This window comes from Microcebus murinus, chromosome 7 (genome assembly GCF_040939455.1).
Source record: "Microcebus murinus isolate Inina chromosome 7, M.murinus_Inina_mat1.0, whole genome shotgun sequence".
NCBI lineage: Eukaryota > Metazoa > Chordata > Mammalia > Primates > Cheirogaleidae > Microcebus > Microcebus murinus.
The window spans coordinates 45,243,345-45,259,457 of NC_134110.1; the positions used below are offsets into that span (position 1 = coordinate 45,243,345).

At 32.1% G+C, this 16,113-nt stretch overlaps 1 protein-coding gene across 1 annotated transcript in view; it reads right to left on the reverse strand.

Annotated features, from left to right (window-relative positions):
* Positions 1 to 16,113, reverse strand: part of MTBP (MDM2 binding protein) — a 60,500-nt gene that overhangs the window by 10,711 nt on the left and 33,676 nt on the right. Inside the window, exons 14-17 of the mRNA XM_012753813.3 lie at positions 14,279 to 14,440; positions 9,650 to 9,767; positions 5,378 to 5,533; positions 2,676 to 2,771 (exon numbers count right to left, since the gene is read on the reverse strand). Coding sequence (XP_012609267.3) covers positions 2,676 to 2,771; positions 5,378 to 5,533; positions 9,650 to 9,767; positions 14,279 to 14,440 — 532 coding nt within the window. The remainder of the gene's footprint in view (positions 1 to 2,675; positions 2,772 to 5,377; positions 5,534 to 9,649; positions 9,768 to 14,278; positions 14,441 to 16,113) is intronic.

Below are 16,113 nucleotides of genomic sequence, written 5' to 3' on the forward strand. Positions count from 1 at the left end.
AGGTAGGTACTAGAGGAGAAGAGAATTACTCCTTTAGAATTAATCAGAATCTTATAATATTGTCTGTGTATAAATTAATAAGGCTCTGTATAGATTTAGGCCTATCACAAAACAGTGCTCAAATAGGTCTTAATTTAGTATTTTGATAACTGATCATGAAGAACATATCTTTTACAAATTCTATAAATTTACATGTTAACATTAAAATTTTTCCATAGTAAACTAAAAACAACAGAAAAAAAGAATAGGGATATGTAAGACTCAGAATAAACAAAACTATATTGAGCCATTTTGGGAAAAATAATCTAAAATATGATTATATTATAGATACTTCAGTCAGTAGTTAAAATGGAATTACTGTAGCTTATTTTATTCAAATCAGTGCTTCAGTGAGTTTATAAGGCCAAAGAGGTAAAAAACACGTATGTCCTGGGGTATTTTGGCCATATAGCAAAGAAAATGTTAATACTAGTACATTTTCTCAGCAGTGAATACCATTTTTCATCATAATAATGTAAACACTGTTTATTAGTTTCAACTTTCAGACTCAAGTTATATGCAAAATACCTACCTAAAATGTTAATTAGATCCCTTTAATATATTAGGAGGCCTTAAAATTCTTATCAAACAAAATGGGGAGATAAGAAGAGAAATTTAAATATATTTTTTTAAAACATGAAAGTAAATAGCAGAGAACTCGAACTGACAAGAAGGGGAACAAAATCATTTTTCATAGTAAAGAGTCAATATTTTATGCGGAGATGTTACTAAATGTTGACAGAAGGATGTCCTTTTGAAAAAGAGAGATAACCACCAGGGAGAAGAAAACCAAACAAATAGTTGTTTCTGAAAAGTGGGACTGGAGGTAGATAGTGATAAGGAAAGGAGTTGTTGGTTTTCATTATAAATTTTTCTGTAATGTTTAATTTCTGGTTCTTTAATAAAATCAAAAGGGGGAAACAAAAATATATCCTTTTAATCACATTTTTATATAGAACAAAGATACTCTCACTTAAATTTAGTAAACTTAGTACAAATGAAAAGTAAAATTTTGTAATCAATGAATAAAAGCGTATATAGGTAAACATAAAGTTTATATAAAAGGTTTAGTTAATTCAAGGCTATTAGGCAAATATCTCTAGCCTTTTTGTATTAAAGAGAGAATAATAATCCTCTCCAACATGAAGTCCTTTTGTCAAATATCATAAACAAAAGCTGGCCCAGTGCTTTAGGAGGCCAAGGCAGGAGGATTGTTTGAGGCCAGGAGTTTGAGACTAGACAGGGCACCATAGCAAGACCTCATCTCTACAAAAAAAAATATTAGCCAGCCATGGTGGTACATGCCTTAGTCCTACCTACAGGGAAAGCTGAGGTGGGAGGATCACCTGAGCTCAGGAGTTCAAAGTTACAGTGGACTATGATCATACCACTGCACTTCAGTGGCAGAGTAAGACTCTGTCTCCAAAAAAAAAAAAAAAAAGGAAAATAAATAAATAAAAGGTTAAAAAGGCTGGAACAAGTGGTATTATCTTTTTTATGATTCAGTAATTATCTCTGAGTTCAAAACTCAGTTCAACACCTCTGTGTTGGTGTTGTTCACAAAACAATTTAAAATTCTTCCCTTAACCATTTAGATTCAAATTCTCAAATTAGCATTTCATACAGGACTTCTTTCAGAAATGATTCATTATTGGATATTATACTTCCTATTGTTCATTTCAAAGTCCTCAAACTCTTATTTCAACTGTTTTTTGCTATAGACATTTAACATTGTTGTAACTATCAATATTTTGGTTTTTGTTATTATTGAGTAGTACTGCTTGTATAGATATACCAGTTTATTTATCTATTCTATTGATATACTCCTAGGCTCTTTCCAGTGTGGGGCTATTATAAAGAAAACTACTATGTATATTTTGTACAAGTCTTTTTATGGAGATATGCTTTCATTTTCTTAGGAAAATACCTAGTGTTGGAATTGCTGGGTCCTATCTAATAGTTTCTGAGCAATTACAGTATAATTAGTGACCAGGAAACATTAATATGACCCACAGAGTAAATACACATTTTATAACATAGGGACCAAAATTTAATGTTGATTAAAATATCTAGTAGCTGGGCTGGGCATGGTGGCTTACACCTATAATCCTAGCACTTTGGGAGGCTAAGACAGGAAGATGGCTTGAGTCCAGGAGTGTGAGACCAGTCTGAGCAACAAAATGAGACTTCATCTCTAAAAAAAATTTTTTAAAAATTAGTTAGGCATGGTGGCACATGCCTGAAGTTTCAGCTACTCTAGAGACTGAGGCAGGAGGATCGCTTGAGTCCATGAGTTTGAGGTGAGCTATCATGATGACACTATACTCTAGCTCAGGCAATAGAGTGAGACCATGTCTCAAAAAAAAAAAAAAAAAAAGCAAAAACAAATAAAAATATCTAGTAGTTAATAATAGGATATTTAAATGCCAAAAGCCTAATTAATCATCAAATAACTTTTTTCTTTAAGAGAAAACAAATTATTTGAGTATGTGCTGCTTTGATTTTAAAGTTTTTGACATACACTCTTTGGCTCTGTCTCTATTTATATTATTTTATTACAGTCACTCTTTACACACACACATGAGAGAAGCTGCATCAACAACATGCAGAAGAGTACAGTGTACATAAAAACTTACTCAATTCCATGATAATGACATACTGAGGCTTTCTCAAAAGGTAAGACCTGAAGTTTCCGAGGACTAAGTTCTGGTGTCAGAACAAAAGCCTTTTCCCTGAAACAAAAAGTTTTTCATTTGTATTTAAGGATTTATTAATTTTTATTATTTTTTATTTTTTTAAATCCTGCATCTGATAGTATGTATTTAAGGTTTATTTAGTGACAAAGAGAAAGTTAAAGAATGTGTCTAAAGAAACAAATCTGACTTCTCCTTTACAACTGATTTTTTTCCCTTGGTGAAGTAAACTAAGTTTTATGCATTAGGTTAAATTTTTTGCAATGGAATAATTAAAGTAAACTTGAAAAGTATTTACATCCTACTATAACACTATGGTATCCAGATCTTTCTTGCCTGAGAATGTAGTCATCATGACATCTACTTTAAGAGTCAGCAACTTTTTAAATATCAGAGGGTATCCAGACTTAATCGCTGACTTAGTTCTTTTTCTGAAGTAGGTTTTCAATCAGCAGGTATATTAGAACTAATCTTATGTCGAGTTTACATAAAATATTCATACCAACACCTTCCACACCCAGACCTGCAAGGGTATATCAAAATTTGGGGAAGAAGGAGATCACTGCACTTAGATTAAGCTCTCTGGGTTATTCTGGACTGGTGCCTTCCTTCACTGCCTGAGTTGGAAAACACTGTTCTATGTAACTGATCATGGTCCTGAAGCTCAGAACTTGTTAGATAGGAATGGGAGAATTATGCAAAAGTAGTCTTTACATAGTTAATAGGTAGAATGAAATACCAGAGACTTGACTTCAGAAGAGCTGAAAATGGTATGTAGAAAGGCAAGTAAACAGTAGAATATCAAGAATAAATTTGCTATCACATTTTTTTCCCTATGGCATTGGTAATGAAAACTACCCTTTCACTACTGAAAATTATCTAGGGTACTATGACAAGCATTTGAAATTATTACATTAAAATTTAAGATATATGACAATTAATGAATCCTAAAAAGCAGACTTTATACTCAATTGCATCCATTTAAAGTGTTCCATGAAAAGTAATACTAATAAATTACAATGACCCCAGTATTTTGATGACTATTAAAATGAATAATTTTATAATATAAAACTCTGTATCTAGCATTTCAGTTCTTTCCTTTACCTTTTCTTTGATATTGTTTCTCATTTCTCATTTCAATCCCTCTCAGCAACTTTACCTATTTTTGTTTAATTTCACACATTTTAATAAATTTGCATTTTGTCAATGTTTATTATTTCTTTGGCATATACATAGCAGTCATGTTTGCACTTTGTTTAATTTAATACAGCATTTTGGAGAGCTCCTTGCAAAGGTAGACATTTAATAAGAGCATGTAAGTTCTTGATTCATTGCAATGAAAGCTCATCCCTCAACTCTAATGTTAACAAAAGATATACTTGATAATGACACAGTTCTTTATTAACACTGAAGAATCATGTCAAACTTTCCTAAATAAATCACTTACAGTTTCTGTAAACTACAGAAAGAATTAACCATATCTCCTGTACATTGCATCTAGAAAGACATTCTAATCAAAAAGACTACAATAAATAATTCAGTTTTGGCAAACCCATCTGACTCTGCCAGTTTGTGCTTAATGATTTAAAGAACAGTAATTCAGTAACTAAATAGATAAAAATGTGTATACTTTTTCACTTTCTGGATTTCCACAAAAAGGTTATTAATCTCTCAAAGTTATGAGAAAATAAAATTACTCCAAAATTATATAATTTCTATGTCATTAAGAGCATTAAATCATTAAGACCCAGAGTTATGAAGATCTGCAAATGTTCAAAGTCGTTCCCTATCTCTCTAGTGAATATGCACATAGAGGCAATAATGGTTTGACAATATTTGAGATATAACTACCTTCAAATAAATCCTTTCCAAAATTCACCTTTAAAAATAGTATTTATCAGAGTAAAATTCAAATCAAGTTTTGTAAAAGTGATCAAAGTGATCTACAATTTTTAAAGTCATTTGGAAGGTTCTCAAAACAATGGATTAACAAAAAGAAATGGGAGTAATGAGCAAATTATTCAATCCTTACAAGTATTTGATGTCACAATTTTACCTGTAATTTTGCCAACTTCAGCAACATCCAGCATTTATTAACTGTATCTTAGTGGAAACTGTCTTGGCAGTCAAATTAGTTGTAAATTATTCAGGTAGACACTGAATTCTTATTTGGTAATGTCATAGTTTCAAGAGCATTTTTATTATACTTTCTCATTCTCTTCAGATGAAAGGCTGTGCTTTTTGCTACTATTAGGTATGACTGACAATGTTCACACTAAGTTGTGTCATCAAACCCAGAGAGTTAACACAGAAAAGAGAATTAAAAAAATATATTTGCAAGTCAAATTCTAATTTTTTTCTTAAAAAGTACTGTCCTTTGTATATAAATTAGAAATTACTGTCTTCTATAGGGAATATGCTGAGATTGCTTTTATTATTCTTGTTTCCCTCATATTTAATACTGTAAACACAGTAGGACATTTAGCTAAGACAAAATGTGATGATTAATGCCAATTGATAAACAATGAGATCAGACTTACAAATTTTGCTTAGGTAGCACAGGTATCAATTAACTAAGGAAATGAGATGTAATGTTATTTAAAAAATTATTTTTTAAAATTGGAAATTATAAATTTATAACTTACCCCTTTTGAACCGGTAAAGGTTGAAGATCTCCTACTGGTAACCCGTCTGAAGTAAAGTGTTTCAGCAATTCTTTAGCATCCAATAGTGTGATTGAATCCCGAGGACCCTCTTTGTGACCCAGCAATTGTTCAGATGAACGAGGTAATGAACCAGTTCTGTGAAAATAATGTCATACAGATTTATTAAAAGTATTTAAAAGTATATTTGAATTTACCATAGGGAATGGTGATGTAAGCAGAAACAAAAAAAAAATACACAAAGAAAATTGAAGAATTAAACATTTAGGAAAGGCAATAAAGTAAAATATTTGAAAGTCATATAGATTCAAACTATATTTTTAAAAATCTCTAGGTCACAATGAATATTGCAGTTACCATGTCAACAATTCTACTACTTATATAAAATAAACATAATTATGTATTTATAAATGATGGTCTATTATTCAGAAATACGAAGTTACCAATTGTATAAAATTTAAATGTAAACTCTTGCATGTTCTGAAATCCACAATGTTGTAAATTTTTGAAGGCAGGAACTGAATGTTCCAATTTTCTATGAACTTGAAAGATTAACTGAAGCACAACCATGAAATGAAACAGTAATCAAAAATCTCTTCAAGGTCTTTTCTAGCCATGATTATGACATTATGAGTAAGCACTGAATCATTATTACACTTGAAATATATGCAGGGCTTTATACTTTTCAAACTATCTTACATACAGTATATTCTTAATCTTGACAAATTTCCTTGGAAAAGATAGAATAGGTCTTATCTCAAAATGAAGTAACACCTAAAATTATTTTGCAAAGTGAAAATCAATATACTATGCCTAAAAAATAACCAGTGTGCCTATTTTTAAGACAAAGAAACTAACACACAATAAGTTACATTACAGACCCCAGGGTAACACAGCCATTTAAAATGAGAGTTAGAACTAGACTGTCTCCAAATTAGTTATGATTTCTACTCTATCACTCTATAAACCAAAAAAAGCTCGTAGAAAGTTTCAAAAACTGAAAAAATGAAAATACTTCAGTTTCAGAGAATGCTAGAGGATTTACTAAGCTAGAGGATTTATTATAGAATCAAGATCCCCATAGCTCTGTCACCACAGCATAAATAAAATCTTTATAACATCTGTACATAAAATTAATTTCCTAACTTTATATTAATTCAACTATTATCTGATTATTTTATTACTGAGTGTTTTACTGATAATTACCATGATTAAAACATTGACATTACAGTTTCAGACATTATTTCTATATATTAAGGATGAATAACATACTAACAGTGCCTTAAACCCTTCCTATTCCTGTACTTTTAAAATGAAAATAAAAATCTAATAAAAATAGTCAAATAAGAAAATAGTAAAATATTTTCTCTGAATTTCATAGTAACTGAATTATGAATTTAACTTCTATAGAGCTATCCTCTAATAGTGACTCACAAAGGTTTCTTAATGAATATTACACTTAGTCATTTTACAAGCTAGATGTAATGGGGAAATATATAATTTGCATTTACATGGAACCCTGAACATAAGGATATCAAAGCAATTTAAAAGTTCTGTTTGTGATAAATTACACTACACTAACATATATCTTAGGTTAAAAAAAAATAACACTGACACCGCCTTATTTTGTTCAGTGTCTTCAAGCTTACAAAGTAATTTTTCACATATCACCTCATTAAATTTTCACAACTTTGAAGTAGAACTAGGATTTTTATCTCTATCTTAAAAGAAGAGGCAACAAAGTCACAAAACAAGTAACAGAGTGTCTAAAACCAGGTTTTTATAACTTCTGAATTTCACTATATAATGATCTTTTATTCTCTAGTTAAATGTGTTTGAACACAAAACAAATTCTGAAAATATGCAACATAACTTTTGCTCCCAACTAAGAATGCAATGGTGTCTCCCTATGTTTTGAAGTGTCCTAAAGTATGTATTGAGCATTTACTTTGTAAATTCATTGTGAGGTACTATAGAGTTTACTATAGTTTATAGACCCATAACCAAAGCTCATAATTTACTGTAGAGGTATGACTTAAAGTAGGAGAAAGGAGGTAAGGAGAGTGAGAGGAGATAAATATACTGATGTAGAATGAGGCAGAAAAGGTAAAAGAAAATAAGTTTCATGAAAGAAGTAATACCTCAGTCCTTGAGTATTTAAAGAAGGAACATAACATTGAGTTGCAGTGTTTATAAAAGGTTTAAGAGAAAGGTGATATTTGACCTGGACCTTGACAAATAACATTCTAGTTCAAGATGGGGGATTAAACATACACACTAAGATCTTTGTTCAAACAAATTGAAATCACGATGTTGAAGTATATAAGGAGATTAAATTCATAACAGGCTTAAGAAAAAGAAGAAGAGAAAAATGGTGGACCAAAGAGTTCAACGAATTTCAAAAAGGGATAAACTAGAGCAAGCATCTCAGCAAGAAGCAGAAACAAACCTACAAAAAGGTAATGTGTCGCCCCCGTGCTTTTACCTCCAAGTTAAAAACAGAGAGACTGTTCTCTAAAGACACAGAAGCCCATGTGCTTTTTCTAGTGTCAATGGTGATGGCTGAGAATAAAGATCCCCTAATTTAATATTGGGTTAAGGGCCAAAACTCCCTGCCTGCTGATACCTGAAAGTTTGCCCTAAAGTGAAGCCAGCCAAACATGCTCTATCCTGGATCGCCCCTCCCCCAACATTAAAACAGGTGAGAGCAGGTGGGGAACAGGATTACACCTATGGAGAGAAAATACATGCCAACTACCTACAGCAACCCAGCTCTAACTTCTTAGCTATGAGCAGACAATCAAGAACTACCAGACAATGGAGGAAAAGTACATATAAGAGAAAAACACCAGAGGAACAAATAAAACAGTTGCTAAGGAAAGTCAGATCATTCAAGAAACAGGTAAGACAAATTTGAAGAAAATTCTAATTAATATCCATATGATACCATCTCAAGTCTCATTATTAATAAAAGAACAGGCTGCTATGAAAAAACAGATTTAGAACAAGAAAAAAATATTAAATGTTGAAATATGACTACTAAAAATTTTAACAGAAAAGATAAAAGCAAAGGTAAGGAAAATGCCCCAGACATAGAGCAGAAAGGACATATATTATAGAGAAAAAAATAAAATTTAAAGTAAAAAATCAATACAGAACATTTAATATTAGTTAAAAACAAGTATCTCAAAGAGAAAAGAAAAAAATGGAGGGAAAAATATTATAGAAGAAATAAGAGAATATTTCCCAGAGCCAAAAAAAGACAGAAGTTTTAATACTAACACATCCCAGACCATGGTCTCATGTAATTTCAGAACATTAAGGAAAACAGAAAATTCTAAAAATTTTAGAGACAGAATAAAATACTTGGAATAAAAATCGATCTGGCATCAAACTTCTTAAGATATGAGATCCAAGAAAACATAGAACTAATCTAGAAATGTGATTAAATGAAATACCAGGATTATAGCTGTGCAAGTAGAGTAAGTACATATTAGAGTAGGCAGTCAAAGAGAAGCAAGAAAAAGAAAATTTTAAGAAGAAAAAATGTATGTATTATTGTAAAGAACATAAGGTCTATAGAGAGAGGAGGAGGATAAAAAAGGCTGGAAAGTGGGGGTGTTAATTTCTTCATCTTTCATAGAGGAAAGTAAAATGATACCATCTAAAATTGGTAGGCAAGAAATTGAAGTTCTTTTGTGGGTAACTTCCCTTTCCTCATTCTTCTTTCTTGTCTCCTTCCTCTTAAACTGTAAATACCAGAGATTCTCAAGGAATGGCCTTAAGCTCTCATTTCATTTCTCCCCATGGTCACCAAATGACCTCACCACTATAATGGAGTTCATTAATAGGTATAATACAAACATATATGAATATAAAATAGGAATACTTCAAACTAGTTCAAAAGAGGAGAGTACTTTCCTTTATATGCTCCTGTAGTAAGTTTTTCTTATATATTCATATACTTTTGTATACAAATATATATATGGAAGGTGGTCTGGACACAGCTATATGGCAAAATGTTCACTGTGATTACACAGACCTGGCAAGTACAAGTAAATGGCAGAAAAAAATAAGCATTTCTCTTTTAACCAATATGCTAATCTACTGACTATATACTTACAGTAAGAAGGTATTCTCTTATAACTATAAACTGCTTATATCTCATAAACATAATTTAAAGATTCAGAAAAAAAAAGAGTTCATTTACAAATACTGAGCTATAGTATGCTTTACTATAAATTCAAATATTACCTCATTTTTTGTTTAGCTTTTTCGAAAGTTTCCAAATTTTGAAGAACATGCCTTTCTGGCCACTCCAGAGGATTGGTTTCCATTAAACCTGAGGAATCAGGTTCTACTGGACTGGAATCTAAAGAGAAAGAAATACATATAAGTAGTGAAAAGTATTAACATACTGTATTTTTCTATATAAAAATGCATATTTGTAGACAGATATGTGTGTGTGTGTGTGTGTGTGTGTGTGTGTGTGTGTGTGTGTGTGTGTGTATAAAGGCATGTCGGGTTAGTTATATAATCCTTACCTTAACCATTTACTGAAGACCTTTCTGATGGCCTGAACTGTGCAAAATGCCATAGAGAAGTTTGTTGGAAATAAAAATAAAATATCTCCTCATAATAAAATTAGCTGGAATTCTGAAAACTGAATTAGCATTATTAGGACTCATGTCCAATAAAAGCTTAACTTTGCTATTTTTGGTGAAATTAGTTCTAAATGAAAATGAGGCAATTCTATAAAGAATATACTGAATATAGTATGAGATTTTCATACTACTAACAGGAATTAGCACAAGCGGACTGAAAATTTCCATATATTTTAAAAAGAGATTGCCTCATTCCCAAAAGTATAATAAAAAATAATAAATAATTTATGTTATTCTCAGGTAAAGGTTACTTTAGAAATAATTCTCATTTATCTATTAATATAAGATGTCTTAACATTTACATCTTCAAATCATTAAGATCACTTGTTATTTTACTACTAAAGTATTGTACGTAAGGCTATGCTTATTGTTATAGCTAATATGCTGCAGTGAACTAACATTCAGATTGCTGGTAACATTGGGATTCTCAACAAAACCTAAAGGAACAGCTTACATTCTCATTAGAAATTATTGGTATATACTAAATTGTTTTACCACTGGCAAAATTACTCATTGTATTACTTTTTTGGATTCCCAAACTACCTGCTTTTAAAATTATTACATACTGGCCGGGCGCTGTGGCTCACGCCTGTAATCCTAGCTCTTGGGAGGCCGAGGCGGGCGGATTGCTCAAGGTCAGGAGTTCAAAACCAGCCTGAGCAAGAGCGAGACCCCGTCTCTACTATAAATAGAAAGAAATTAATTGGCCAACTGATATATATATAAAAAATTAGCCGGGCATGGTGGCGCATGCCTGTAGTCCCAGCTACTCGGGAGGCTGAGGCAGAAGGATCACTCAAGCCCAGGAGTTTGAGGTTGCTGTGAGCTAGGCTGACGCCACGGCACTCACTCTAGCCTGGACAACAAAGTGAGACTCTGTCTCAAAAAAAAAAAAAAAAAAAAAAAAAAAATTATTACATACTATTCTAATAAATTTACTGAAAATTATTGGATATTAGCTGTTTAACCATCTATGCTGACAAAAATACCCATTTTAAATTTTGAAGAGAGGAGTCTTCCAAAATAATAATTTGGTAAAGGAACGTCTTAGTAAAAAAATAAATGAAAATCAATCCAACTGTATATTATTGTCCCTTTACTTATTAAACTATTTAACCTTGAATATTTTAAAATATTTTCAATGCCTTTATTGGATTGCCCTCACCAAACACTATCTAAATACACCAGTTCCCATGTCTTCATAAGGGTGGTAAAATACTGATTATTTTATAGAGTAATGAGCATTATAACAAAATAATTTTGCTTCTGAATGCTGACATGGCTTTCCACTAAAAGTATAAAGAAAAAAAAATCATTAGCAGTTCTGCACAGCTGCATGCAATGAGTTCACAAAAGAATGCAAGCCATCTTTAATATAACATTACATTTTTCCTAAATAATACAATATAATTAATTATCATTTTATGTAGGTTGACTATACAACCTACATAAAAATAAATGACATAGGCTAAATATTAAGGAATAGCTGAAAAAATATTCATATGTGTTATATCTCTTGGGAAATTGTTTAATATAATTCTTACAGTAAAATAAAACATAATATTTTATTTTTGTGGCAGTCAGGACACTGGGCCATGCTTTCAAACAAAAAGCACAAAGGCTCTCGGAGAAACCAAGGATAATAAACCAAGGAAAATAAAAGCATTTTATTTTCCAAGAGAAACAAAGAAAAAGAACCAATACAATAGGGAAATAGGGAAAACACCTACAAAGTCACAAATCACAGGAAACAAAAAGAAAGTAATATCACTGATGACAATATGTGGTTAATGAATATAGACCATTATAATAGCAATATGAATTAACATGAATAAATCACAAAAGGTTACATTATATTATAATTGATATAGTCTGTTTAATAAAAGTAAGAATTATAAACATATACTAGAAGTTTCCTTTAAAATGTCTGAAATAATAAAATAATGATCCCACCCCTATGTGTCAGACACTGTGCTAGCCTCTGGGATTACTGGAGAAAGCAAATAGGCACACCCCTTGCCCTCAGAGAACACAGGCCTTGAAAAAAGATGAATATTTAATAAATAACTATATAAATAGTACATATTTTGAAAATGTGATCAATAATTTGAAGAAAAACTATAGAGAGTGAGTATAACAGGAAACAATTTAAACAGAGGAAGGTCTGGGAAAGTCTCTTTGAGAAGGTGATATTTAAATCAAGATCTGAAAAATGACTATCAGTTAATCAGGTAAAGGCTAGGAGAAAAGAATTCCTGGCAGAAGACATTGCATATGTAAAGTTCCCAGGTGGAAAGGAAAGACTTTCTGTGGTAATAAGGCAACAGAAATGTGACACTGAGAACTAGAATAAACATGAAGCCAGTTTACAAACCATATTAAGGATGATGTATTATACGTGCAATTGAAAGCAATCAAAAAGGTTTGAATAAAGCAGTGACATAATCTGACTTACATTGTAAGATGAGCATTCTTGCAGCTCAGTGTGTTAACAGTGTCCTAGAACTTGACTTTGTACCAGTAACTCTAAGATACATTTCCTTAAACTTATATAAAAGCCCTTGCAATTATTTGAACCCTTCCTACCTAACCTTTACCTCCTGTACAAATCCTCTAGTAAGCCAACCTCTCTCTAGATCTGTTTGCTTTTTCTTACCTCCCATGACTCTGAGTATGGTGCTTTGCCCACCTGGCAAATCCTACCTTCTCCTCTCTATCCAGATCTTATGCATCACTTAAGACCTACATCAAGTCCCTTGGCTCCTAAACAGTCTCCTGTGATGACTCTACCCTAGTTATAGTCCTCTCTTGGAAATTCATATTTATTTATTTAATCAGCACTTAGTTCATATTGGGTAACTTTCTAAGCAATTCACAAATAACTAATTTAATCTTCACAGCAACCTATGTCATCCCTAATTTAAAAATAAAGAAAGTGAGTCTCGAAGAGGTCAGAAAACATGCCCAAGGTCACATGCAAGTAAGCTACAGAGCCAGTATTCAATCATGCTAGTCTTGGTCTGGAGCCCATGCTGTGACCATGGAGCTATGCTTTCTCACTTACTGATAACATCCCCTATTTATAAGTGATCTAATAATATCTCTAGAATCTTTCAGATTACTTTGCAATGCTATTTAAGTTGGGTACTGGTATATACTGATGATAATGATAATACAATAACAGTTTTTTTTGTATTTATTATCTTTTAAGTGTTTCGCATGTATCAACTCAGGGTTATCCTCACAATAACCCTAGTAAGTGGGTTATATTGTTGCTCTCATTTTAACATGAGGAAACAGAGTCACAGAGAGGTTGAATAACTTGTCCAAAGACATTCAGCTAACAAGTGACAAAAGAGAGATTTGAATCGACGGTCTAGCTCCAGAGCCTGTGTTTTCACACAAGCACTATATACTGTTTTTATGTCTTGCTTTCCAAATAGATCAAAAGCCTGTTGAAAGCAAAGGATCAATATTTTTACTTCTTTGTGTACCCTCAGTGTCAAACACAGAAAAGGAACTCACCAAATATTGTTAACTTGATTCTATGGTCATTTTCTCATTAACCTATGCAATAAAAATGATTCTCACAAAATAAATACAAAAAATTGTCCTGTACACTTAAAACTGTGTCAGGCAATCTTCAAATGCTTTCTTGTTAGAGCCTGAAAAACTTCTCTATATTCAAACTAATCACAACAACAGAACCCAGGAAAACAGAAAGAAGTCCAATTAAATACTGAAATGATTTCCTGCTCCCTCAGTGAAGTTTGGTGACTGTTCCTGCCCTAATGAGTGGCAAATATGGAGTATTTTACCATACGTACTTTTACCTCTATTAAATTTACTATGTAGATTTTGCTTTCCTCACTTTATGAAAACATAGCTTGATAGGAAGAAATCCACCCATTCCAGCAGCTTAGTGAGACTAATGAGAGATCACTTTAAAATGTTTCTACCTCTGCTCAAACACAATTATACTGAACATACTTAATGAAAGAAGTTAAAAGCAACTTTGTAATGTTTAAATGATGAGAAATACAGTTCACCATATATGCATGCATACTTGTATATATAAACATATATCATCATTTAAATTTATAAACTATATTTTGATATAATCAATCATTTGGTAAATTTTAATAATAACTGTAATAACTGTCATAGATGCCACACATAAAAAAAAAGAAATTAAAATTTAGAGTAACAAAAAACTTACCATTTAACATATTGGAGGTTTTAATTTTGTCTGTCTTTCTTAGAATTGTTTTAGGAATAATAGCATCAAAATGATCTAAAAAGCGTTCCCTTGTGAGTATTAACAGATTTTTGAGTTCAGCAACAGAAATTGTTTCAGGCTGGTTTGCCAACTTTCTTCTTTCTGTAAGACAAATAATACAATTAACTATATAACTATATATTAATATATAATTATATATTAACTATATAAGTATTATTTTAAAGCCTCTCTGGAGCTCATCTAAGAAAACAAGTTTCCTCTTGTATGGAAAGTATTTTCAACAGTAAAACAAGTAAATATCTCCAGTAAATCAACATTCCTATGTAGGCCTGCTTTCACTTTAATCCCATTTGTAGATAATGAGAGAATTTCCAGTTACATGAAATAAACAGAAATAGAGTAATCTGTTAACACCACAATTGCTAAATGAGAAAGACTAATTCATAAAAGTTTTCAGAGCATAAAAATGGCCTTATATTCATGCTTATGTGAAAATAAACCCTGTTAGACTTTTAGTTAAATATGTTAGCTTGGCTACTTCTATTTCTTCTCTTTCCCCAAATCTAAAATCATAGCAAAGGAATAAAAAGGGTCAACATAAAAAGAAATGAGAAATAATGACACCTTGCAACAAATTTAGCAAGTAGAAATGACAGTGGAATGGTAACTGAGTCAGTAGAGCAGAGGCAGAGTCACTTTGGGTGCCTTCAGAGAGGCACTATCCAGGAGTAGTGGGCAGATGGTGGTAAGGTGGCTGGACTAAAATGGGATTGGATGTGTAATGAGCAGTTGGGCCTTTCCTAACCCACCCTCCGGCCGAGCCCTCATAGCCAGGTAACTCTCCTTTTGTTTATTTATTTTATTATTATTATTATTTTTTTGCAGTACCAAACTATGGGACATCAGGTACACTGAAAGGTGGTATTAAGACCGGGGTTAAAACTAAGGGTTTAAATAAAAGTCTATAAACTAAGGTCAGACTCTAAGTCCTGCTGCCGAAAAGCTAGCTGTCACAAATGCCCAACTGGAAAGATCAAAGGACTGTCCTTTTGAAAAATGGAACACCCTCAGAGAAAAGAGCTCTAGATACTAACATTGGGGTGGAGTAAGGGGTAAGAGCTCATGAACAAAATACCGAATTGTCACCCTACCACACTACAGTGAAGCTTGCCAGATATTATATTAGAGGTAGGCACATAAGACTTCCAATTTAAAAGAAAATGGACAGAAAAAAATTACAAGACATTTAAGAAAAGGTGTGTGAAGGGAAAGGTGGCCTTATGCACAAGAATTTGATTCAGTAACACTTCTAGCTTCCCTCTCCCTCCTATCACTCACTAAGAAAGAAGGTCAGAAACTAGGTATGCTCTGATCAGACCCTTCCTCTCTTTCATTTGAGCTAGCAAATCTTAGGAAGTATGCTTTCTATAAAGTGGGAAGGGACTTTCTACTGCATAGTTGGTCTGCAGGTACCTATCTCTGACAGCCATTCAGTGGCAAATTTCAATGCTGGGTGTATGTATGAGAAAGCCAACCTGGCCATAGATCTAAAATGCCCGTCTTTCAATCCAGTTTTCATCTATAATTTATTTCCGTCTGTGTGTTTCTTAGGTTTATTTCTCAACTAGTTCCAACTTTGGGAGGAAAAGTGGGTATTATTTATTGGGATGCCAAAACTAAAAAATATCCAGGATAAAAAGAGAGACTAAAGCAAACAAAGAGAATAAAGGAGCCAACCAGAAACAAAAATATTGGAGGAAACACAAGAAAGTTTACTATAATTTTCCCATAGAAATAAAAGAAGATACTGCACC